The sequence below is a fragment of the Metopolophium dirhodum genome, chromosome 4 (genome assembly GCF_019925205.1).
Source record: "Metopolophium dirhodum isolate CAU chromosome 4, ASM1992520v1, whole genome shotgun sequence".
Classification (NCBI taxonomy): Eukaryota; Metazoa; Arthropoda; class Insecta; order Hemiptera; family Aphididae; genus Metopolophium; species Metopolophium dirhodum.
The window spans coordinates 38957365-38983922 of record NC_083563.1 but is presented as its reverse complement, the minus strand read 5'-3'; the positions used below and the strand labels follow the sequence as shown (position 1 = coordinate 38983922).

General features: G+C 29.8%; 2 protein-coding genes across 6 annotated transcripts; both read left to right on the top strand.

Annotated features, from left to right (window-relative positions):
- Positions 1-4761: 4761 nt before the first annotated feature.
- Positions 4762-16817, top strand: LOC132942738 (alpha-(1,6)-fucosyltransferase-like). Of its 2 annotated transcripts, none has more exons than XM_061011368.1 (9): positions 4762-4988; positions 6175-6429; positions 9023-9373; positions 11175-11370; positions 11924-12173; positions 12698-12874; positions 12955-13105; positions 13221-13481; positions 16622-16817. In XM_061011368.1, the coding sequence occupies exons 2-9, from the start codon at positions 6190-6192 to the stop codon at positions 16688-16690; spliced, it is 1695 nt and encodes a 564-aa protein (XP_060867351.1). In that variant the 5' UTR covers positions 4762-4988; positions 6175-6189; the 3' UTR covers positions 16691-16817. The 2 variants fall into 2 exon arrangements, with proteins under 2 accessions (XP_060867351.1, XP_060867350.1); XM_061011367.1 differs by having other exon boundaries at positions 4762-5057.
- Positions 16818-18664: 1847 nt separating this feature from the next.
- Positions 18665-26184, top strand: LOC132943784 (alpha-(1,6)-fucosyltransferase-like). 4 transcript variants are annotated; one of them, XM_061012883.1, is made up of 11 exons: positions 18665-18748; positions 19494-19733; positions 20639-20663; positions 21051-21398; positions 22368-22554; positions 22654-22891; positions 23762-23938; positions 24011-24161; positions 24257-24517; positions 24624-24734; positions 25609-26184. In XM_061012883.1, exons 1-10 carry the CDS (start codon positions 18693-18695, stop codon positions 24702-24704), a joined length of 1764 nt encoding a protein of 587 aa, XP_060868866.1. In that variant the 5' UTR covers positions 18665-18692; the 3' UTR covers positions 24705-24734; positions 25609-26184. The 4 variants fall into 4 exon arrangements, with proteins under 4 accessions (XP_060868866.1, XP_060868869.1, XP_060868868.1 ...); XM_061012886.1 differs by having other exon boundaries at positions 18731-18748; positions 19497-19733; positions 24624-26184; XM_061012885.1 differs by lacking the exon at positions 18665-18748 and adding an exon at positions 18756-19005 and having other exon boundaries at positions 19497-19733; positions 24624-26184.
- Positions 26185-26558: the final 374 nt, after the last annotated feature.

Below are 26558 nucleotides of genomic sequence, written 5' to 3'. Positions count from 1 at the left end.
TTTTTAAAAAAATAAAAATTGTAGTTAATAATGGTTCCTTTTTTCAATATGTAGTGAATCGTAAATGTAAACTGAGTGTATAATAACTGTAAAACTATAAACACTTGCTTTCTTTTTTGTTCGAATTTCATTTGGCAGAGAATATTGAATCATACAAAAATGTATAAGTGTAATATTACTCTACTTACTAATATGAAATACCCTTATTAAAACTTCAACCTTTATCTGCATGATAAACCAACAACCAAAGGACGTATGTTCCAATATGCTGACGACATCGCTATCGTACACCAAAGCAGGGAATTAAGAGACGGGAGCAACACATTAAACGACGATTTTGCTACACTAGGCGATTATTTCTATACATGGCGACTAAAACCCAACCCCACGAAAACGGAGGTGTGTGCATTCCATTTAAATAATAAACAAGCTTATGAAGAACTAGAGGTGGTTTTCAATGGTGTACAAGTCCAACACAGTTTCAAACCCAAGTACCTAGGAATTACTCTCGACCGCTCACTTACCTTTAAAGAACACATTGAGAAAAAAACGAAGAAGCTACATTCGCGCATCAACATAATACAAAAACTTGCCGGCACGGGCTGGGAAGCAGATGGCAGGACTCTAAGAACAGCTACGTTGGCCCTAGTTTACAGTACCGCAGAATACGGTGCTCAAGTCTGGTGTAACAGTACACATACGAAAAAAATAGACACACAACTCAACAGCGCAATGAGAATAGTTAGTGGAACAGTAAAAAGCACACCGACACAATGGTTACCAGTCTTAACTAATATTCTGCCACCAACATTACGCAGGAAGGACGCACTGCTTAGAACAACAACCAAAGCTGATAAGACAAAAAAGTCCCTGTTATACCAAATGCTGATAAATACTCCTAACCTCAGGCTAAAATCAAGAAACCCCCGTGGAGCACAGCTAAGGAGTTAGCACTATCAAACTTTGAGGGTACAAAAGAATGGTGCGAAAACTGGACATCAACTGATGTAAAAAATAGTGGTCTAGTGTCAGACCCTAATAAAGGTGTAGAAGGCATGGTTTTCCACGAGATGTATGGTCCGTACTTAACAGAATTCGAACTGGTCACGGCCGGTGCGGCTCCATGATGTCCAAATGGGGTCTTAAGGACAGCCCTACATGTGATTGCGGTCACGATAAACAAACAATACACCATATTGTGGAAGATTGCCCGAAAAGGAGGTTCAACCGGGGCATTGAGGGAATTCATGCGGCAAATAATGAAGCATTAGAATGGATTCGAGAACTAGACATTGCCTTATGACTATGGATTTTATCTGTAAACAATGACCATGTGCCCCTACTATCATTACTTATTTATTTAACTATTTACATTTTTATATTTGTATTTTTAACTGTAGTTATTTTATTTTTATTTTATACTCATGTTTTGATTTATATTCGATATATATTGTGGCCTTAACTGTGTTGATTTGTTTACCAGCCAAACGAAATAAATAAATAAATAAATTAAATTAAAACTTCATTGTTCTATGATGTGGCAGGTAAACTGGACATTCGTTTGCACGAAACTCCATAAAATCAAAAAAAATGTATTCACATGGCCACATCCCTCTGATCCAAGGGCGTCTGCAGGGGGGGGGGGCAAGTAGGGTCAGTTGCCCTCCTCCCTCTTGGTTTTTTTTGAGTTAATTATCATAATTATTATTGATTATTTTAATGTTCTAAAAAAACTTAAATATGCCTAACAATTCTAAATAGTGCACTAAATTATGTTTATTTTAGATTCTGAGTGGAACGATAAATGTATTGATTTTACAATCATGTGTATTTTTTTTTTGTATCTGTCATCACTTTTTAGGACAGTAAAAATGCTTAGATTTCTTTCAACAATATCTTTTCTGATAGAAATATGAATCTAGTTGGTACTTGGAGGGTGTCAAAAGTAAAAATATCCCAGTAGTTTCAATAGCACCTTGAAAAACAAAAGGAAGATTAAAGAAAAACTGGAATTTTGCTAACCAAAATTGATTTTGGTTTAGGGTGCAACTCTAAAACAAATGACCGTAGGTACATGCAATTTTGACTGAATGTTTATATTAGCATTTTCTATACACCATACAATTTTTAAAATAATTTGACTCTTTTGAGCTTTTTTCGGACATTGTCAGTTTTAAATTTTTTTGGTTTTTTTTTTCTATAAATATCAATAAAATTTTATTTGTTGGTTAAAAAAACATGATAATTGAATGCAAGGCTCCTGATATATTGTTACAACAATAGTTGAAAAATATTAAAAATACATATGCATAATTTTTTTTTATAAAGATTTAAATATCGAATTTTGACAAATTATATGAAATTTGATATTTAATAATTATTTTGTAGTTAAAATGTATAAAATGTTCAAATTTTATATCTCAGGTTTAAAAATTTAAAACAATGTCTCTCGTAAATAGGTTATATTATATAATTTACTTTATTCACAATAATATCAGCAAATATACTTGGTAATATCATAGGCTGACTGACCGTTTTCGCTCAGAATCTTTTTTTTCTTTTACAATGATATTATATCATTGAATTCAAATTTAACACCAACGATTATAGTGACCCACTTGTAACCTACTGTACAGCAGAGCAACATCCACTTACCCACCTTTTTTTTAATTTAATTATCATATGTACCTACCTCTCTTCATCAATCGTTATTGCAAAAAGTCCAGTAGTTATTATTTTATTAATAATAGTCAATCTTATATTATCTGCACTAATTTTCAGAATACTTTCTTGTATTTTCCAACTAGTAAAGTTAATTTTTTTATCATGATCAAGTCCAATACACATTTAGAGAAAACATTGCAAAGTTCCAAAAAATTACCTTTAAAATATTGAAATAAAGTTTTATAACTTATGTTATTTATTGTTTATAGTCTATATTTTGTAGTATAAATTTAGTACCTTGTTACATGAAACAGAATCTTTACGGTGAGTCGGTGACCACGAAATATAACGCCTTGTTTTTTCTTCCATCTTTGATGTTGTTAAATGAAATTGGGAAATTTTGTTCTTACTTGATTTATCAGCAAATTGAGTTATATTGAAAATGTATAAGTATAATGATCAATTTAAATATCTAAGTCATTATTAATATTATTATAAGAGAATAATATAAACTTGCATTTTGCCAATTACTAAGTCGAATCTTAATCCATGCTGGTTCAACATAACCAGTATCAAATATGCGGCAAAAATTACAATAATCAGCATCTAATGTAGTGTTATATTCTAACCATGGACATTCGACAAACCATTGTTTATTAAAAAATAAAAGATCTATATTGCTTCCCAAACTTTGTTGTTGGATATGCCTAAAAGCATTTAAGCATATGCAAAGCAATTGATTATAAAAGTGTTATTAATTGCAAATAAAAATAAGTTTATTTAAATTGTATATTTCATAAACAGACAAAATAGTAGGTACCTATAACATTTTTCGAAGCACTTAAAAATAATAATAATATATTAATATATAATAAAACTAAGACAGTTCTTACAGCAAGAATAGGGCAGTATGGTCAATTTTATATATCCCCTAATCTTAAATTCAAAATTTGATAGCTACTGGTACATACATTTTCAATGTCAAGGTTAAGATAGGCAACACTTTGATGTTCTCGTTCACATAAACTACGCTACGTGCTTGGACCAGGATCATCAATAGTTTCACTGTCTGAAAGGTTGAACTTACCTTGAATAGTATTATTTTTTTTTATTATTACTAAAAACACTAAACATTATGAATATTGAATACCGAATAACAAATTTATTAACTGCGCTAAAAAGCTAAAACAAACATTTGCAATTTCCGAATCACGAGGCACTAGGACATCAGTAAGTTGACAGTTAGCTGTTAGCACTTATGCTGTCGACCGTCTTTGACGTCCTATCGATAATTTATTTATAATAATTATTTTGCAGTGATCTCAACATGACGATATGTCGAAATTACCAAAGAACAATATTATGATATTACGTTACCTACTATTCACAATAATAGTAATAATATACTCTAGTATAAATTATGATATGTATGCAAGATAACTGTTAAGAACAAAAAATACTGATGTCTGATAGTAAAATCTTAAAAAATAAAATTACCTAAACTATTGTTATAACTTATGATATTTGAAATTACATAGACATGGAAGTTGGCCTACTTGGGTGGTAGACCTTCCCTATTGGACGGTCAACCAGTGAGCACACAATCGCTCCAAGAGCGAAACGTAGCAATGTTAAGATCTTTTGACTAGGTATTAGGTAGGTAAAATATAGCTATATAGTTGTTCCTAAAAACAAAGTTCCTAATTTTAACTACACAAAATGGGAAGGCAAATCTTATAATTTTTATTACAAACAATAATCACGTAAAATACGCAATAAATGATGGGTAATATGAGTAGATAAAAAATTGCAATGCTTTACATTTCACATAAACTAGGCGGGCCGCTAAATAATCGTTCTGGTTCGATTGTATTAATTCGTTTCTCGATAAACACTGTGGTACAGTGTGCTTGTGTAGAATATACAACAAACATTGGTGTTGACTCGTTTTGAAAAACAAAACCTGCAGCCTATACACTTGATTAATTTACTAACTACAATATTTAAACACGTTGAACATTACATATTATAAATTATAAACTTATGCAAATACTAAAATATGTATAGGTAGGTATTTTCTCGTACAGGATAATTTTTACAGATTTCACATCACTCGAAGTCGTCTATGTAATAATATGTGGTTGTGAACGCGTGAACGTATTTTACTTTTGAAACATTAAACGAATAAAAGTATAATAATTCACAGCAATAATATTACATTATATTTTCAAAGATCGTTTGCGATCATCCGGATAACGTTTTTACGGGATTAGTTGTACAGTGCCTTTAGGCATCGCAAGTAACAATAAATTAGTATTTTAAAGGTACGCTCATTTAAATTCTACGTTTAATCAGACACCATATATACAATTTTGATTAAAATAAATCTGCCGGTAAGTGGTTCGATGTTGGGTTATATCTCCTCTCTCTCTATTATCGATACATTATTCGCATATTCATGTTGCAGATAAAAATATAAAATAATATGAATTATAGTGTAATAATTATATTATCTATGAGAAAAAAAAGCCCATTAAAAACTTAAGATATAGATTAACTTTTTTCGTCCGTTAAAATTCTTCACTTAAAGTTATTATAACGCATCATAGCATGGGATTGTGGTTACAACTATTTTAAATATTTGGTTACTACAGAAGTCTTACCTATTTTTTTTTAAATATTATGTTGTGTTTTGAGTGATTTACGATTTACGATAGAACATAATTCAACGGTGTTTCAATACTCCTGTCAAAGCAGTAACGTTTAGTTATTTCACATTTCAATATCAAATTTAGATAATAATTCGTCCATAATATATCTGAAAATGGAATTATATTGATAACTGAAGATATTTTACAAGTCATTTGGGAGAAAAGAGCGGGCAAGTAACTAACGCTCTGCTGTACATTAGGTGTCTAGAATAGTCATTGTAATGGGTGGGTCAGTTTATATTCAATGATATGAAATCATTATATACGAAAAAATGATTCAAAAAGAAGACGAACTGTCAGCCTATAATATTACCAAGTATATCTATGCATAAATGTATTATATTATTACTACTAAAGTAATTTATTTTACTAGTATACATTAGTAATATACTAATATAATATGTTTCACCAATTTTTGCAAAATAAAAGTGCATTCATAAAAGGTCATTGTGTGGATAAACTATAATAATATTTTTTACAATATCAAGTACCCACAAATAATATTTTTAAACTACAACAAAATCGTTGTTTTTAGTTCAGTATATTAAATTCCATTTTCAAAAAACCGGTTTTGCTCAGTTTTTTCATTAATTTTATGTTTGACCCGAAAGGAGATGACAAAAAACACATATCACTGTAAAATCAATGCATTCATTAATTTGATCACAATCTAACAATTATTTCGTGTAAGCGCATTGTTATAATAAATGATGTATACAATACTGTACAATTGTACAACTGTAACTTACTATAATCAAATAATAAAATGATTTTAATTTTTACCGTCTAACATTGACAGAATTCAGGAACGGTTATGAAATTAACGATGACTATTATGAAGATAACCCGATTTTACCATCGGTTCTGGAAGAGAATATTTATGTTCTCAGTGCTCGTATGGGTCGTTATATTTTGTGCGACTTTTTATTTCAAATGCGAAAATCCCTTCGACGATGATATAGAACAAACGCTTGCCATGGCACTTCAATATCTCGACGAGGTGCATAGAACCAACGTCGAACTGACAAAAATGAGGAACGACCTAAGTCAAAAGGTATTGAGGCTAGTTTTAGAAAATCACATTTTAGAATACCGAGTTTTAGAATATAAATTTTAGAAACACAAAACAATTTTCTTTAGAAAATAAAACTTTTAGAATTAAAATTTTTAGAAATACTGTTTACTCGTATGTAAAATATTTTCTAATAATTCTTTCATAATAAAAAATAAATATAATAATTGTTAATACTTAAGATTATTAGCAATAGCTCTCATAAATTAATCTAAATTAGAATTAGAATCTGTTTCTCTGGGGGCAAAAATGTTAAACTTGCAATCTTACGGGCTCGAAAATTGAACTGGAGCACATTTTTGTACTTTGTAACCAAACCTAACGCTTGGATCTTACCGACTGTTGTAAATGAAAAAAACATGCCGAATGGATTGCAAACGGAAAGTCGTTATTGATTTCATTAATCGCTGCCTGTTCAAAATCGGTTATTGTTTCCAAATTATTATTTTCTTTAAAAAAGATTCCATTTTCTTCAGCAAATTTATTTAAATTAGAAAATAACATATTTTATAAATCTTCATCTTTGCCAGTCATTAATGGAAATACCATTTCATTTCCATTTCGCAAAATTGAACCGTGCACAACATAAAATTGTTTAAAAAGCTTAGGCACGATTTAAAAGTTTCGTCTAAAATCCGTAATTGTAAATTCTTTAAATAATGACAATTTTCAATTGTTGTGAAAATCATAATTTAATCATCATTTCGTTTAACAGTTTTATTTAAAAATTTCTTTCCACTCAATGTATTAACAGATAAATCATTAAGATCAGAAATGTGATTTGGCTCTTTGATATTTGTTTTTCTTTGCCTTTTTACAATTGATTTAGCTGAGCATTTTGAAATTTGAGATCGGAATCTCGATCTATAGAACTTGGTATATCGTTAGTCACAGAAAAGTATCATCATTTTTACATTCTGTATCGTAAATTCTATTACAAAATAAGACAGTATTTTATTTAAAAACTCTGTATTTATTTCTTTTATTTTCTAAAACACAGATTTTCTAAAAGTTTTATATTCTAAAATAAAGATTTTCTAAATCTTGTCATTCTAAAACTCAAATAAAGTCAAAAGTACGTCATACCGTAATTGTCTTTAATTATTTTTTTGACATCGCACTAGTAATCAGTATACTATAATATAATATTATAACACAAAATATGCAGAGTTTGGAACATATTAATTGCTTAGTTTGGATATCCCATGCAGAAGCATTAATCTATAGTATATACTCGTGAAATCACAGAATAATTTTACACCGTTTACAACAAATTGTTTTCTGATTAACGAGAATTCGTCGTGTCACGTTAACGAGTACACCATGCGTCCATGTAATCTACGGTTAGTTACGGTTGTAATTTATTTCACTCTCATCTCACGAGTGTAATAAAATATTATAATATAATTAATGATTAAGTGTGATATTATAATATATTATAATGATATATTATAAATTATAATAAAACAATCGTTTACATTTATATATTATGTTTTTAGACTGAGATTCAACGAAAAACAGTACACAAGCCATAATACAGTATCTTTTATCTTATATTTTAATCATACCAATAACGCACAAAATATCATGATTTACAGACGTTCGCAATATTAGATGTTTTGAAATAGTATATTGTGTGGCAATGGCGGGAAATGAGCAGTTTCAGTCAGGGACGACGTGTGTAGCACGATTTGCAGGCCGCATTTCGCCCAAGACTGAAATTGCCTTCCACGCGAGCCACAATTACACATTTTTGTAACGTCTCTGCGCTCGTCGATCACGGCAAAGGCGATGCCGAGGTCTACGCAACAACCAGACGGTTCTACGAAATCAATATCATGAAAGAAACGATTAGGTTTCATTTATTTTAAGCATCATCCGTCGAGGTTATAATACGAATATATAAGATGTAACTAAAAGTTTATGTTTTGTAAGGACCATGTTATAGATTTCAGTGTCAGGTTTATGGGATTTCCATTATACATCCATACAATTTTTTGGATTTCCACTTTACCACCTGTCGCTTTTTGGGATGTCCACTTTACCACCCGGCACAATATAGGTCATAGGAATTCCCAATTTACCACCCGCTGGACGGAAAAATGTCGCTCTCCAACGCTTCAACAGTCATTTAAAACTAAACTTTCAATGCAGCAGGCACAACAAAAAGTGTTTTACTTCTCTTTTACTTATGTTTGTGCACATTTTATAAAAAGTATATTGTGTGTATTATACCCAAAACATAGTTTCTGGGTATATATTATTTTATTTTATCCTCGTATTTTAACAATGTTAATTCTCTTTAATATTATTATACTGAATGAAAATTGGGGCCAAGTTCTATCTATACAAGTATCTATACAAAATTATTCAACAGTAACTTATGGCAAATAGTAGGTATAATAAACGTTCAACGCATTCCGTTGATTTGTATAATCGTCATATTGAAGATTAAAAATCGTGGAGAAAATAAATATTTAAAAAATAAATATTAAAATTATAAAATATTTTAAAGCAGAATCAGACATTCTGACATTCATCAGATGTTTGTCAATATACGTTGCTCATTTTACAGATGAAGAAGAAAAGGAAAATGTCTGAACCGTCTGAAGAGTACGAGTTGTTGCGTCGCCGTATTTATTCAAACACGAAAGAAGTTTGGTATTACGTCAGTTCTACATTACGATCGTTGGCCAACGAATTCGATGATTTGAAACCGAAAGTTTCTGATATGAAAATAATTTCCGACGAACACTATAGATCGTTATTGAGAGATGTCACCAAGCTGGCCGATGTCGACGGTTATTCACAGTGGAGGTGGAAAGAGTTTCGCTCTTTGAGTAGACTGGTCGAAAAGAGACTTCGACATACGCAGAATCCACCTGACTGTTCCAAAGCTAAAAAGCTCTTGTGTAATTTCTTAAGCGTAAGTTAGTCCAATCCAACTATTCTGTATAAGTGTAAATTATTAAGCCCATCCTTCATAGACAATCAAATAAAAATCCTAGTATAAAAACATTTTAGATTCTGAGTGAAACGATGAATGTATTGATTTTACAATGATGTGTGTTTTTTTTTTTATTTTTTTTTTTATTTTTTTTTTTATTTTTTTTATTTTTGTGTCTGTGTACACGATAAGTAGTCGAAATAATGCTTCGATTTTCGACTTCAGTATCTTGTTCGATGGGAAAGTGAATATCGTTGGTGCATTGGGGAGGTCAAAATTTTAATTTCCCAGTAGTTTTCAAAAGCGATGTGAAAAACAAAAGAAAAATTAAGGAAAAACGGGAATTTTTACGCAAAATCGATTTTTAACAAAATCGATTTTGGTTATTGGTGTAACTCTAAAACAAATGACCGTAGATGCATGAAATTTTCACTGGTTGTTTATATTAGCATTTTCTATACACCATAAAATTTTCCAAATATTTTGACTCTTTTTGAGCTGTTTACAGCCATTGTCAGTTTTCAATTTTTTTAGTTTTTTTTTCTATAAATATCAATAAAATTTTATCTATTGAGTAAAAAAGCTTGAAAATTTAATAGAAGGCTCCTAGTTTATTGTTTCAAAGGCAGATGAAAAAAATTAAAAATCCTTAGTCACAGTTTTTAATTATAAGCATTTAATGTTCAAATTTTGACAAAATACGGAAAAATCACGAAAAATAGCAAATTATTTTGATGAGAATTCATAAAAATTTTTCTTTTTAAATCTAAGATTTGAAAATGTAATATAAGATTACTCATAAGTTTGTCTACCTTTATCAAAAAAAAAATGTCTAGAAGAAACTTAAATTAAATTTTTATGAGCGTCTGAAATTTATATTTTTACAACATTTGATATTTACTCGATTTCTCATGTAACGATTTTTTTATTTTATTGTAATTAAAAAACGAATGACTGTAGATACTTGAAAATTTCACTGAATGTTTATATTAGCATTTTCTATACACCATACAATTTTGAAAATATTTTGACTCTATTTGAGCTGTTTACGGACATTGTCAGTTTTCAATTTTTTTAGTTTTTTTTTCTATAAATATCAATAAATTTTTATTTGTTGGGTAAAAAAGCGTGAAAATTTAATATTAGACTCCTGATATATCGTTTTAATAGCAGTTGAAAAATATTAAAAATACATTTGCACAATTTTTTTTTATAAGCATTTAAAGTTCAAATTTTGACAACATTTATCAAATTTATAATTTATTAATTATTTTGTGGTTAAAAATTTATAAAATGTTTAACTTTTATGGCTAAGGATTGAAAATTTAAAACAAGGCTCCACGTTAATAGGTTATATATAAATTACTTTATTCACAATAATATCATCAAATATCCTTGGTAATATCATAGGGTGACTGACCGTTTTCGCTCAGAATCGTTTTTCTTATACAATGATATTATATCATTGAATTCAAATTTAACACCATCCATTACAGTGACCCACTTGTAACCTACCGTACAGCAGAGCGACATCCACTTATCCACCTTTTTTTAATTAGTTTAATTGAACCAGCTCTTTCTATGTATCTTTTTTTTGTACTTTTATAACTCATTAATTTTAGTGTACACAAATTGTAAATATTTACATTTAAAATGCATATTTTATTGATTATAATTTATAAATATATTTCAAATGAGTGGCAGTAAAATAATTTTATAATGTGAGGGAGGTGGTATAGTTCAATAATATTATATTATAGTAGCAATTATATAATTTCAGAGAAATTGGTGTGGATATGGATGTCGCGTACACCATTTCGTCAAGTGCTTGATTGTCGCCTACGCCACCGAGAGGACAATGATTATAGACAATTCTGTAAACTGGCAGTTTATTAGCGGTGGTTTTGAAAAGTTATTTTTACCCCTTAGCAACACGTGTACGTCGAAGGATGGTGAAACATTTTCACATTGGCCAGGTAGATGAAACGTTGATAATTACTAATCAAACACACACAGATATTTCCCACGTACATTTACAACTATAAAAGTGCCTCAAAAATTGTTCAATTTCTCTTATATGGGTTTTTTATTTATTTATTTGCTAATGTTAAATCCTCCTCCCAAGTACTTATTGCAGAGTACTATATGTTGAAAGAAAACTTATATTAAAATATGTTTTTTATTTTACCAACCTAAGTATAAATAATTAGTAATAGACTAATATATATCATCAATATTATTATTTATATGCATGATACTAATACAAATACATTTCTTCTTTAAACCCCATCTTTCAAAATATCTCGTTTGAACACTACTGACACGTACTATGTAATGATTTTGATTAATTAAAACATTGGGAAGTGTGTCTTTGTATGAGTGGCTATCTATGGAGCAGTTTCCAGTCCACCAAGGACGGTAGGATTCGTACCTAAGTCTATTATTTTATATTTGTATAAGTATACCGCAATCATGCGAACGTAATGAACTATTGCATTGAATTTATTGATTACCTAAATAATATTCTAGGAAACGAAACCACTCAAGTCATAAATTATATTGTGCCTACACCCGAATACGCTGCCAAACAATTCTATCCTTCTTACATTCCGGTCGTGTTGCCCGAAGACTTAGCTGGACGAATAAACGTCTTGCACGGCGATCCCGCTGTATGGTGGATAGGCCAGTTCTTCAAATACATCTTCCGGCCACAACCATCTACTACCATTGCGTTTAACGAGTTTGCCAAGCGTGTGAATTTCCAAAAGCCAATTGTCGGGTAAACATTTCGTCGTATCGTTACATTGATACATCACGCACGACATATAGAAATATTTAATGAATTAATTAAACTAATATTTACCGTATTTGCAACAATTATTAATGTTGAAAAGAGTGGTCGCGTTTAAGTCAAGTTTACATATTAAAAATAAATTAGAACATAGTTAACCAGAGCCCAAAGGTGGTATGAGCATACAGCTGTTTATGAAGTGCGTCACTAATATAGGTATATTAGTAAGTCTACTAAGTATACCTACTCGTAAGTCGTATTATGTACAATCTAAATTCGCAATGACTTTTAAATACTTTTTTTTCGATGAGTCAATGAAATATTAATAAATATTAATGGTCAAAATGTATGCAATGAAATCGGATGAAATTGAAAATATGTTTATAGGCGTTCAATAAACGACGATTAGGTACTGTATACTTTCAAACCATGTCTGGGCATGCCACACCGTGTTATAGCTATAAGTAACTGGTGTTATACGGATATATATAAAATTGAGTGTTGGTGTGCAGATTGCATATCAGACGAACGGACAAACTCATCAATGAAGCTTCGTTGCACAAACTCGAAGAGTATATGTACCACGTTGAAGAATATTACAAGCTCAGAGAATTGGACGGCGTATACGACGCGAAACGGATTTATTTGGCCACGGACGAGCCAACATTGTTTGATGAAGCTAGACTCAAGTGTGTTTGAAATTTTCAAACATGTTATTATAATTACATTTATTTGTAGATAGTGTAAATAATACATCGTGTTTTGTTAGATATCCAGAATACGATATTATCGGCGATCCAGAGGTATCCAAATCAGCGTCGGGTCAGAAGCGTGAACTAGACAGTTCGATTATGAATATCAACATCGAGATACATATTCTAGCTCACTGTGACTACTTAGTTTGTACTTTTTCGTCAAATGTAAGTCAAATTTAATTTCCTCAAAATCATTATACATTGTCATATTTAAAAATATTATTTGAATAAATGTATTATTTACGTAATTTATTTCAATAAATGTTTTTTTTTGTTGCAGGTTTGCCGGTTAGCATATGAAATTATGAACAGTCTCGAACCGGATTCATCAGCTAAGTTCACTTCTTTAGACGACACATTTTATTTTAGTGGTCAAGTTCACAGACTGGATGTAGCTATAATATCTCATAAATCAGAAGGACCAGAAGAAATGGATCTAGAAGTAGGTGATGAGATTGAAGTAGCTGGAAATCATTGGGACGGTTATTCAAAGGGGACAAATTTGAGAACAAAGAAAACACTATTGTATCCTACTTTTAAGGTAAAATGTTGTATGAAAACAAATATTTATACTTACGTAAATACCTGTGTCACAGTAATGTGAGTGTACCTGAACCTACAACTCAAAACCATTAAAGTCATTAAATTACCTATAATACTGCCTCTGCACTTTTATTTGTTAACTGTGTTAGCCCTCCACTCACTGAATTTCGTCCTGAAAAATACGTAGGTACGCTCATGGTTAGTCAAAGGTAGATATTCTGCTGATGACACTGTAAGTCAAAAACGGAAAAAAATGACGTAAAAGTACTCATTTGGAAATTAGTATGAACTATTCAATTTTAAAGATGCAATTTCATTTTTTTAAGCTTAAATTTTTTTATATTATTTATTTATTATATAATTAAATTAAAAAAATTAAAATTAAAAATTAACACAGTATAACCTCGATAACTCGAACGACTATAAATCGAATTTTCGATAACTCGAATTTATTGGATGCTCAGTGTAAATCTTCGTTTACCGCCTGCGAGAAGCGCCACTAGCACCCAACCGGAATGTAATTAAATAATGTATATTTTCATGATACCTAGATATAATTTTTTATTTTGATATATTTAATTATATACACTGAGAGGGCTACCTGTACTTCTTTCTAAATGGTGAACACTGGCCTCGCGCGTCGACTCGGTGGGGGAAGCGTTAGACAATATGTCTAACCGTCGCGGCCGAAAACCCGTCGCCGCCGAATAGTGTTCTCATTCTGAATAGAGTATAATATGTATTGCAGCCAATTCTGATCTTTCACTAGTCAATAATCTTAATACACAAATATATTCATGTGCAACAAATCGTAATTAGTTTTATTATTTCTTTTATTTTTAACAACTGAAATAAATTTCAATCACCCTCTGGTAATTTTTCTGTTGCAACTTTCAAGTAAAAGCATCAAAATTAAAAGAGATTTGTTGCACATGAATATATTTGTGTATTTAAGTTATTGACTAAAGAAAGGTCACACTCAGCATATCACTACTTTGATATGCAGACTTTTTTGGGTCTGGGCTCTTTTATTCACGGTTAGGCTTTTGTTAGATATTATTAATTTTAGCTTCGCCTGCGAAAAGCGCAACTAGCACCCAACCGAAAATCAATGTAATTAAATAATGTATATTTTCATGATTGATATAATTTTTTATTTTGATATATATATAATTATATACACTGAGAGGGCTAGCTGTACTTCTTTCTATATGGTGAACATCTGATTTTTGGTGATAAACTGTATCACTCTGGAGACCAATTTCTATACAGCGTTGAGCAACCTATATACCTCAAATTGTGGTGTAGAGTTACACTGGTATTGCTGAAACCTGCCGGCGCACTTACGAGCTCTCAGATATGTCTACAAGTCAAAAATATTTATACCTATCTACGTAAATACGTATGTCGCAGACATTTTAATGTCAACTCAAATCCGCGAAAACAATAATTAAAACTCTTAAATTCTTAAGTTATTATAATATTTCTTAAAACAATTTTGTAAAAACTCCAGAAACAACTTACGACATTTATTTTCGTCAAAAAAACTATTCCACACCCCATTTAAATCTATAAGACGTATTATTGATATTTTATAATTATTTAAATATGTAATAACTTAGAAATAAGATAAAATAAAAATACGACTCCTGTCGATAATTATATTAAAATAGTAAAAGTTAGCTATTACCTTCCTCCAGGTGTTCGGAGGGCTCTCGAGATCGTGTATTCGAGAATTAGATCAAATACACCGTACAATGTAATTTTATGTAAAAAGCACATATAGTGTATTAACGCAATAAATATAAAATATTATATTAAATGTCTTACCTGATCCACAGTTGTTTGTAGATAATACTGTAGGAGTTTTAGGTTTTAGATGAAACAAAGTAATACTTCAAATACAAAAATTGAATTAAAGAACGCACTGGTTATTGCTCACATAAGGAGTCCAGTTGTCGCTCGTTGAAATCGGTTTCTTGAGACTTGAGAGGTTGTTACTCTGGTGGTTGGTGCTCATGCACTGGTTTAAGGGACGACACGGTATGCCGACCAGAGAGTGGTAGGTGGTTTTATCAAACGTTTTTGTATTTCTCCGAACTAGATTTCTCTCCGGCGGCAAAGACCTTTTTGTCGGTGACAATAGTTTTATTGGGGCTGACCGATTTCTACGAACGACAGTCTGGGCCCAGTGCTGCCAAATGGTACGATCTTGGTGGGGAAATACGATAATTTAGAGACAAGTACGATCCCCCACCAAACCCTTAAATAATACGATCTTATTAAGTTTTTAATAATTATTATTTAGAGTATTAGAAATCACGTATTTTACAATTTTATTAAATATGGAAAAATCTAATATTTAATAAAATTTATAATTTTTGGGCATAAATAATAAAAACGACTGATTCTTTCTGATGGAATAGATAATGTCTATCTCACTATCTCAGTGATAAAAACCAATGATATCTATAAGTACTTATATACAAGACGTATACAACCATTTAGTCTTATCAGTTCAGTTATGCTTATCATAATATCAACCATTAATTAAATAAATAAATAACATATTTTTACGTATACTTAAAAATTGTTAAAATATATACACATGTCATAATTATTGCTAATGCACAGTGCATAGTGTATACACTCGGAGTCCGGAGATTCTACACTCCTTACATTCTTGCGCTACACCGCTTAATACGTAGCCTAGTCGCTACTATACCTTATTTTATTATAATTTTTTTTTTTTTTTTTGGTACGATCAAAAATACGATCTTTTAGGAATTTTCCCCCATTTTTTGGTTTACCCAGTTTGGCAGCACTGAGTCTGGCCGTTATTTATTATTCTGTAAGATTTTAGTTTATTTATTATAATGATGTGTGAGCATATCATTACAAATACCTAGAGACTTAAAACGTCTTCAATTTTAATTTCAATATATTATTTAGACAAAAAAAATGTCAAACGTTTTTTTTAATTTTCCTAAAAGCAATTAAATTCCTGTTGTTCATAAAAAGTCCATGAAGTTCTCTCCCCCCACATGAAAAATGTTGATACGAGTTTGAAGTATGTGGGACCATGTGAGAGGGGGCAAAAAATAAATTATGCTTGGTTACATTATTATTTGATTTTAGGTAACAAGAAAAATTGAAGTTTTACCTTTTGCCAGCTATCCAAATATCACTTTGAACACTGAGACATAGAAAGAAGACAAATTTATTATGAAATCTGTATTTGTACTATTATCTACTTAAATGTTATGAGTTATGACTGTTATTATTAAAATAAAACAAAATAATATGGTTTTTAAAATATAAAATTTGTAGTTCAAGTTGGTTCCTTTACCCATACAAAGTGTATCGTAAATGCAACATATTGCGAATAATACTTATATACACGTGTTTTTTTTATAATTCAAATTTGATTCAGCAAAGACATTTATTCATACAAAAAACTATATTATGTATGAATGTATAATATTAAATATTATTATAATATATCCAACGCGTTTAACATATTAATATGTTTTTCAAGTTTTCTTTTCAGCTGCTTTACCAAAAAATTAAATCACGTATAAATCACATAAATGTAACATAATTATAACAGTTTATTGCAATGTAGGTACTAACAACTAATTAGTTTCATGCTCTTGAAATAGGTAAAAAAATCCCACCTAATACGGAATTAAATTATGTTTTACACTTGTTTGTTTTCATTCTGCTCAGCTTAGAATAATACATAGGTAGTGGTAAGTGTGTTACGTTTTCATAAATTTAAAATCAATGAGGGAAGCCCCTTTTTTTACACATTTTTGTAGTTTATACATAAAAAGGTGATGATATAGTAACGTGGGGGCTTAGTCATTATACCCCCTTCCCTTTTGTAACACCCTCGTTGTATTATAACAATGAAAAAAAAAAAACGTTTTTAGTAATAAAATGTTTTATTTTTTATCAAATTGCAGTAATTATTATTTATTTTTATCAAAAAAAACTTAGAAAACAAACTTATGAAATACAAAACAATTAACAAATATGTACTTGATTTTATGTGGGATATTTGATGTTCAAGTAAATTGATCCAAGCCTCGACTCCTCATTATTCTTCTTGCTTAGACTAATAAATTGCTTCTAGAAAAACACATCCTTATCTACCACCATTGTTGTTTTAAGTCAAACGGATGAATTTTATTTTATCTAATATTTGTGTTTACTTATTATCGTCATTACACATTTACACACTTCTCACATCTGTTGTAGGTACCGCGTACTTTCAATTTTGGACTATGTACACTTACTATGTCGTAATTTACTATACAAAATAGAGGCTAAAATTATATATAATCCAATAGGTACAGGGAATATTATAAAACCATATTTTTTTCACTCCATTTTAGAGTTTAAAACCAGTAGTTCCAGAACACGTTCTAACTAGTATCAAATTCATAACAAGACTACCTTTGTGTCTTAGTGTGTGTGTGTGTGTGGTGAAGGGGGGTGTTAGTTGAGGGGTTGTTGAATTTCGATTAGCTTGCACGCGATCCTCGTTATTATGTAATCGCCAGTTGATTGCCAAAATCGTAGGATAGTGCGTGTACAATGTACATATTATTATGTGTTTCACTCGCAGGCACGAGTCACCATTATTATTTAGGTTACGAGCATGTATTACCTTCAATTCTTTAGATTATAACATATTCTACCGCAGTATACATAAAATGTATTAGTATTAACCACAGCATTAATTAATGGTGTATAAACAGCACCGCGAATATTATAACAACATCCATTATAATTGTATTATATTGGTACACGGTACACCAACAAAACAAACAAATCACAGTGTACGCAATCTAAAATATAAATTATTAAATTGTGGGCACATTGTACCTAGGGTCCCTCAACTAAATTCACACGAGCAGTATACAAATATTATATATATATTATACAGGGTGTATCAGGAAGATATGACATCAGTATCTTTAAATTACACTAATTGACTGTGCGGTTCGTCGTGCAGATACACACTGTATGTAGGTGATTACGTCTCTGTGTACAAGGTACCTAAATAAAATATAATTTTGTCAAATCATGTTTACGCGTGTAATGCAATTTTTATTGTACAGAACTGTCATTGTTCCCCCTCAATATTTATACATATAAACAAGCGCGTGTAGGTGGCATAATTATACAGCACTGTTTGCGGATGATATATCTGATAATACGTAGAAAATCACGTAATACCCAGCTCCGGCATTGTTGGTAATTATATACTGAACCACGTATGCCTTCGTCCAAATGGTGATAAATTAATATTATAGCCAAAGGCTTTTTAAATAACATGCCAGCACAATCGTATAGAGCGTAATTTACACAAAATGTATATGCGGCGGGTACATAATGTTGTAATGCAGTTGCTTAACGATAGTTTATTTCTTTTATAAGTTTAAGTACTATTATATTTATATATATATATATAATACACTCTGTACACGTATTATTTTGATAATTTAAAATTGGTAAGTATTTCATTTTATTAAGTTTAATAATATCATACGTCCAAGTATTCGATATTTGAATATTTCACTACACATAAACGTCATTAGCAGTGTTGCACGTATTATTTACATATGAATAATATATTTAATAAAATAAAATTATTGATTTGCAATAAGATGTATCTATGTCCTATACACATTTAAATGGTTATGTGTGTAAGCTTTGTGTTCAAGTAAAGGTCGAGTTTTACCTATATTTAATTTACCTAGCTCATAAAAACATAAATAATATATTTCTTGTTTGCTAACTATAATCAATTATTATACACAGTACTTAGGTTGAAGTCAGATTCTAGCCATCACATTTTTATTGTAATCCCACACAAAACTTAGGTACTAATTGTTTTTTTGTTTTATACATGTCTTAAATATCCTTATTTATTAATTTATTTTAAAAACGGTGGTGTTTTATGCATTACCATGTAACCTCGTGCGTTTATTCACTCCAGCAGAAACCACAGTATACTTTTGGACTTTGGTATAATGAAGTTGCAATGGTTAATGCGCGTCTTCGCATTTTTCGCATTCGTATTGCTAGTGATGTCTATGATTCGGAGATTTAAATGGAACCAACATAACTCTGTCATTGAATCTAACAACCAAAGACTATCCAAATGTATACAGACCCTACAAAACCTGCGGTTGGCCAATGTCAAATTGAACGCTGAATTGGACGACTTGAATAAAAAGTATTGCTACATTTTATCTCTATCTACACTAGTCAATAACGTTCTAATATTATGTTAAATACCCAAGGGGAATATTATCAATGCTTAAGCGTTTTGATTTTTTTGATAAATCAAATATTTGTTTTTGATACGTTTTGAAAGTATTGAGTTTCTTATCTACCCATAAAAAAAGAACAAAATGTGTTATCAAAAAAATCAAAACGCTTAAGCACAGATAAAATTTTACTCAATTTACTTATTTCTTACGACTTATACCGGTAAAATATTTTCATTTGTCATTTCTTCCCATATGTTTAATCCATAGGTCACAACTATGACAAACCGCCGGAGGAATTCAACTGCGCTAACATTCGGCATATTTAAAATTAAAGACAATTTGAGATTTTGATTTAAAAGCTGGAATAATAAATAAGCTAATAATACAATAATAAAATAATAAGCTTACAATTTATAAATAACAAAAAAACTAATGGCAATTGGCAACTAATTACAGTGACCTATAAAATATCCAAAAATAGGGATTTTAGGGATTAGCACCCCAAAACCCCTCCCCATAATTGTGGTGGGCTGATTTAGATTCTGCATACGCTAAACAATACTTCTGGCTCCACCTATGATTATAGTACATTACAGTACCTATTTAAATGGCACTGGTACACTTGTAGGGTACCTATGTTTGTTTCTAATTACATATTCTTGATTGCTATACGCCTAATTGATGATTCCTTAAGTCTGTCATATTTCATAAAGTTTGAACATATTTTAAATAACTCGAAAACCAAACAAAATGTTTAAACATACATTAATAAGTGATAGCAAAACAACTTCTTCAAAACCCTGCGTAAATAACGTATATTATGTATAATACGAATTGTAATCATAATAGTGTGTGTTTTGTGTTTTAGAATAAGAAACCAGCAAAGAATAAAGGTACTTACAATAAATACTTAAAATGATTTTTGAACAAAAAGAAATACTTGTTGACTTGAAAGTATGATATAATATTGTATCTACTGTGTAAAAAAACTTTTGTTACTTTTTATAAAATATGTCAATAATTCGTTCATTTTCAATATTATAACACATTTTTATTCACTGTTTGAATAATCAATAAATAGCTTACTAACTACACACTTGCTCAAGACTTGTAACATGTAAGGTACAAAAGCTACCTACCTGTAATATGTTTTGTATTTTTGTCACACTCATAGTAGATATACAAATAAAATCAATTTTTAAATAAAATATTAATAGAGTATTTAAAAGTAACGAGAGTCGTAAATAACATCATATCTAAATTAACCTGTAAACCTATAGGAATTAAAGGACAGTGAACCGATCACCCCATCTAAAGAATATGAGGTTCTACGACGCCGCATATATTCAAACACTAAAGAATATTGGTACTACGTCAATTCTAGATTAGAATCATTGAACAAATCGATGATTGGCGTAAAACGTATTCATAAAATTAAAAATATTGTCGGCGAACACTTTAGATCTTTATTGAAAGACATTTCTGGACTGGCTGAAGTCGACAACTATTCGAAGTGGAGACAACAGGAATCAGAAAGTTTAAGTATTTTAGTTCAAAGCCGATTAGAAGAAATACAAAACCCACCCAATTGGTTCACAGCAAGACAGCTAGTGTGTAAAATGGAAAAGGTTTGTACACTGACCATATTATTCCGTCTGGAAAAAAACAATTTAATATATATTTGAAATAAAAAACTGCCAAAACAGCCAATGTCTACATTTAAACTATAGGTATTTAATAAACTTTACAGAATAAATCGAATAAAAATGCATTTTACTACCCAATGTTTCGTTTTAATATTTTTCATAGTTGTATGCTATAATAAATTCCAGAGAATAATTAATTTAATGTGTTAATCATATCATTTTGCTGAGTATCAAAAACAAACCAAACAAATGCATACAATGGTAATATCAGCATTTTATTATTGAAGGTAGTTACAAAAACAAAAAAAAATATTTTTTTTTTTAGTTTCATATTGTACCGAGAAAGTTGTTTTTTAAGTTGTACTGGTTTATGCCTAAAAATATGGTTCTATTTAGTATTATGTCATAATAACAAATCTACAAATAATAATAAATATTAAGCATAAAATACTTAATAGTTACCTGTATTTGGATATGTTTAGTAGGTATTTCGAAAACGACAATTTAAAAATTTTGGGATGTTGTAGTGCAGAGATCGGCAACCTTTTTAATGTCAAGGGCCAAAAAATAAATATAAAATTTTACATAGGCCACAATTTTAATATACTTTATTTTATTTTAAACATAAAAGTATAGTCGTATCAAATTTAGTTTATTTAAGTTCATAAATGTTAGGTATATTAATTTAACTATAGGTATCTATTAACAAACAACGTTTTAATCTGCAGTTTCCAGTTCCTTCTATCTTATTTCGTGTTTTTTATACAAATTATAAATTTTACTCGAGGGCCACATACAACTACAATGAAGGCCATTACAATGTAGTGTATCTCATATCCAAACTATGCAATTATTATATAGCATTATTAATAATAATAGATTTTTACAGAGCTTCCAGTAATAACAGTAATGGCATCGTATAAACTAATATTATAAATTATAATGTTACAGCTTTGTGGGTTTGGTTGTCAATTACACCACATTGTTTATTGTTTTATCGTCGCGTACAGTACTCAAAGAATGGTAGTTTTGGACTATTATAAATATTGGAGGTATGGTGATGTATGGCCAAATATTTTCCTTCCATTAGGAGAAACGTCTACTTCATTAAAAAACATATCAGTTGTTGAATGGCCAGGTAACATAAATTATTTTCTTCAATGAGTAATTTCCTATTTATGTAAAATATTATTTTGAACTATATTATATAATAATATGTGTATTACTTATAATACAGGCAATCAAAACTCTCAAATAGTTCATTTACCTCCAATTGACTCAATTCACCCAAAACCTTATTTTCTACCACAAATGATACCCGCTGACTTGGCTCCTCGGTTAACTGTCTTGCATGGAGATCCTATTGTCTGGTGGATAGGTCAGATTCTCAAATACATGCTCCGACCTCAATTATCAACTATTCATATTTTAGATGATTACGCAAATAAACTCAAATTCCAAAAACCTATCGTCGGGTAAAGTTTAAATTACCAATGCTTCTAATATTAAAAACAAGTATTTTTTTTATTTATTTCAAATTTTAGTGTAATATACCTACTAATTAATAGGTATATATATAAAAAGTCACCATTACGGCCTTACCCTTATATATTTGAAAGGTACCTATAAATCTACAAAATAAGCCCTAACAAAAGATAAGTCATAAGTAAAAATGGAAATAAAATAAAATATTATGTGTTTGAAATACCTACATACAAGTCAAATACGGTAAACAACATAATATTTTAAGACATTTATGCAGTTGACAGATCGTAAACAACTTGTATAGTTGTATTCATTATTATATGAACTCTTGTTAAATCTGAGTATAATATGCTAATTATCATAGGTAATTGTTTTTATTTGGTGCATTAACCAAACTGAATAAATATTAAAGTGTTACACAAAATATTATATTATTTGCTTCTTATTTACAATTATATATTAGGTATTAATAAAAAAAAATAGATACCTAACTACCTATAATACCCAACCAAAATATCAACACTGGGCACAAAAAATATTTACGATATTTATGATACTTAAATAGGTATTAAAATTAAACTGTTTGATCTTAATTTAAATTTTAAACTAATATAGAATTTTGGCCCAACTCACTTTCCTGTATACCTAATAATATTATATAGGTAGGTAGACGGTAGTATGTACAAAAGGTCAAGTTAACACGAAACAATTGGACTAATTTAAATACAAATATAACTTTATTTTAAAATGCACACAGTTGACAGAGCCTTATTAACCTAAACAAATATTTAAACTTAATACATATTATATATATATATTGCATTACACATGCTTATATGTAATTATCTGTACGTATTTAGAGTACACATTAGAAGAACAGACAAAATCAATACTGAAGCTAGCTTACATACGCTAGATGAATATATGGTTCACGTCGAAGAATATTATAAACAAAAAGAGCTAAGTGGTAATGTTAGCCGGAAAAGAATTTATTTAGCTACAGACGAGCAAACTTTATTTGATGAGGCCAAACGCAAGTATGTAAAATAAATCTATGGTATGCGAACAACTTGTCCACCTGCACTGAAGTTGTTCGTTAAATGTTTTAGTTATCCTGAGTACGAAATAATCGGTTCTGATGACATATCTAAAACAGCGTCCGTGAATAACCGAAATTCTAAAGAAGCTTTAATTGGTATAATTGTTGACATACATTTTTTATCCCTCAGTGACCACTTAGTATGTACTTTTTCGTCACAGGTACCTATCAACAAATTAATTTAAAAGAACCCAAGTTACTTTAATATAATATTCATATTTAGGTTGCTTAAATAAAACCCTTTTATAATTTACAGTTGTGTCGCGTAGCTTATGAGATAATGAACAGTCTCTATCCCGATGCATCAAGTCGGTTCACGTCATTAGACGACATTTATTATTTTGGTGGTCAAGCACATAGAATAAACGAAGTCGTGTTACCACATAAGGCCGATGGACCGGACGAAATAGATCTGCAAGTAGAAGATCAGATTTTCGTAGATGGAAATCATTGGAATGGTTATTCTAAAGGCAAAAATTTAAGAACGGGATTACTAGGCCTTTATCCTACATTTAAAGTAACTATATAGATACACGCATAAATCATAGTTATTTATCAACCCATTTTTACATATTATAGTAATAATTATACCAAACAAAATATAATAAAACTCTATACTTCAGGTCATTCCGAAAATCGAAACAGCAACAATTACAGATACTGAAACAATAATATCACAAGATGGTAAAAATAAAAATAATTAAATGCATTCAACTGCACCGGTACCTATAAAGGTAATTTTAACTAATACTGTATGTGCTATTTCATCTCATGGTGTAACATTTTTTTTTAATAAATATGAATCCTTCCGTATATAATATAACTATAATCACTAAAAGTCATAAATGTTTTTCAAAGATCCTATATTCCTATCGCATTTTATTAGAAATGCTAAAATCGGCCAAAACAAAAGATGAACATTAATACATTATTATTTAATATTTTCTGAATTACAGAAATATTATAGTTATTTATAGTATAGCACAGATGAGGATAGAATAAAAGTGATTTCTGATCCAAAATCTACCCTCTTGCATGCACAAATACAATACCTAATAAATGGTAGTCCTCATAGACGTCTGAAATAGAAGTGCAATCGTGATGTTTTACAAGATAAACTATAGATGTACCAGATAAATGTAAAAATGAAGTATCGTTAATGGGTTGCTGTTTTCAAAAAAATTATTTTTTTGTCTTTATACATTTAGCCTATATTTTAGATTCTGAGCTAAGCGATGAATGTATTGATTTTACAATGATGTGTGTTTTTTTTTTGTTTCGGTCATCAATCATCACCTTTTAAAACAGTAAAAGTAGGAAAGTGAATCTAGTTGGTACTTTGAGGAGTCAAAAGTAAAAATGTCCTAGTAGTTTTCGAAAGCACCGTGAAAAACAAAAGAAAAATGAAGGAAAAAACGGGAATTTTTACGCAAAATTGGTTTTCGACAAAATTTGATTGTTGGCGTAACTCCTCAATAAATGACCGTAGATACATGACATTTTGACTGAACATTTATATTATTATATTAGCATTTGCAATACACCATGAAATATTCAAAATATTTTGACTTATTTTGAGCAGTTTACTTACAATTTAAATTTTTTTAGTAAAAAGAATTGTTTGATAAACTATCATAGATTGTCGTACACAAATAAACGAATCAATAATATAACACTAACTCTAACAATGGTGGTCAGTGGTAATCTATTCATAGTTCATACGATCACCACCCACTGACCCTCTTTCTGTCTTCACATATTCTTTATATATTATACATTTTACAATCGAAGAACTATCGGTAATATCGATATTATGTTTAACCTAGTTACCTACATTGTACTTATTGAATATGCTTAAAATTATACTAATTGTTATTTTATTATATAATTGTTATCTTAACCTAATTGTGTAGAATGCATGTTTCTACGTTGTTACTATGTATAGCTTATTGAATATTGTATAATTTGTTTTGGAATTTTACCTGTCACATATGATTGTTTTCTTAACCTTGTTAATATTTTTAGTTTTAATATATTTTATATATTATGCATGATACAACACAACCCCAATGTAACATAAAATATGTCCTCATATTTTAAAATAATTATTTCAGTCAAGAATGACATTTAAATGATATGGTCATATGGATTTTGTATATAAAATTAAATTGAAGTTGATGATGTTACGGGGTCAATAAAAATAATGTTTTTATATTTATTGATCTTCCAAATAAGTGGTCGTTGAATATAAATTCAAAAGTCTTCATTCAAAAAAAAAAAATGCTGTAATCCAATGATTATATAGGTGACTATGACTAGTCCTTAGGTTGGTCCAACATTTTTAAGTATCGGTGATAGACCGCGATGGACGGTGCAGATGTTTTGAATCGCCCGATCTATTATTTTGTCGCATTACTACAATGATCAATGCCAAGGATTAAAAAAAATAATACCTAAATATATGCGATTCTACACTTAGTTGATAAATAAATTTATAAAACCCAAGTACGTAAACCATAGGGTAAAAGGTAAATGTATGACAACATGATTACAAATAA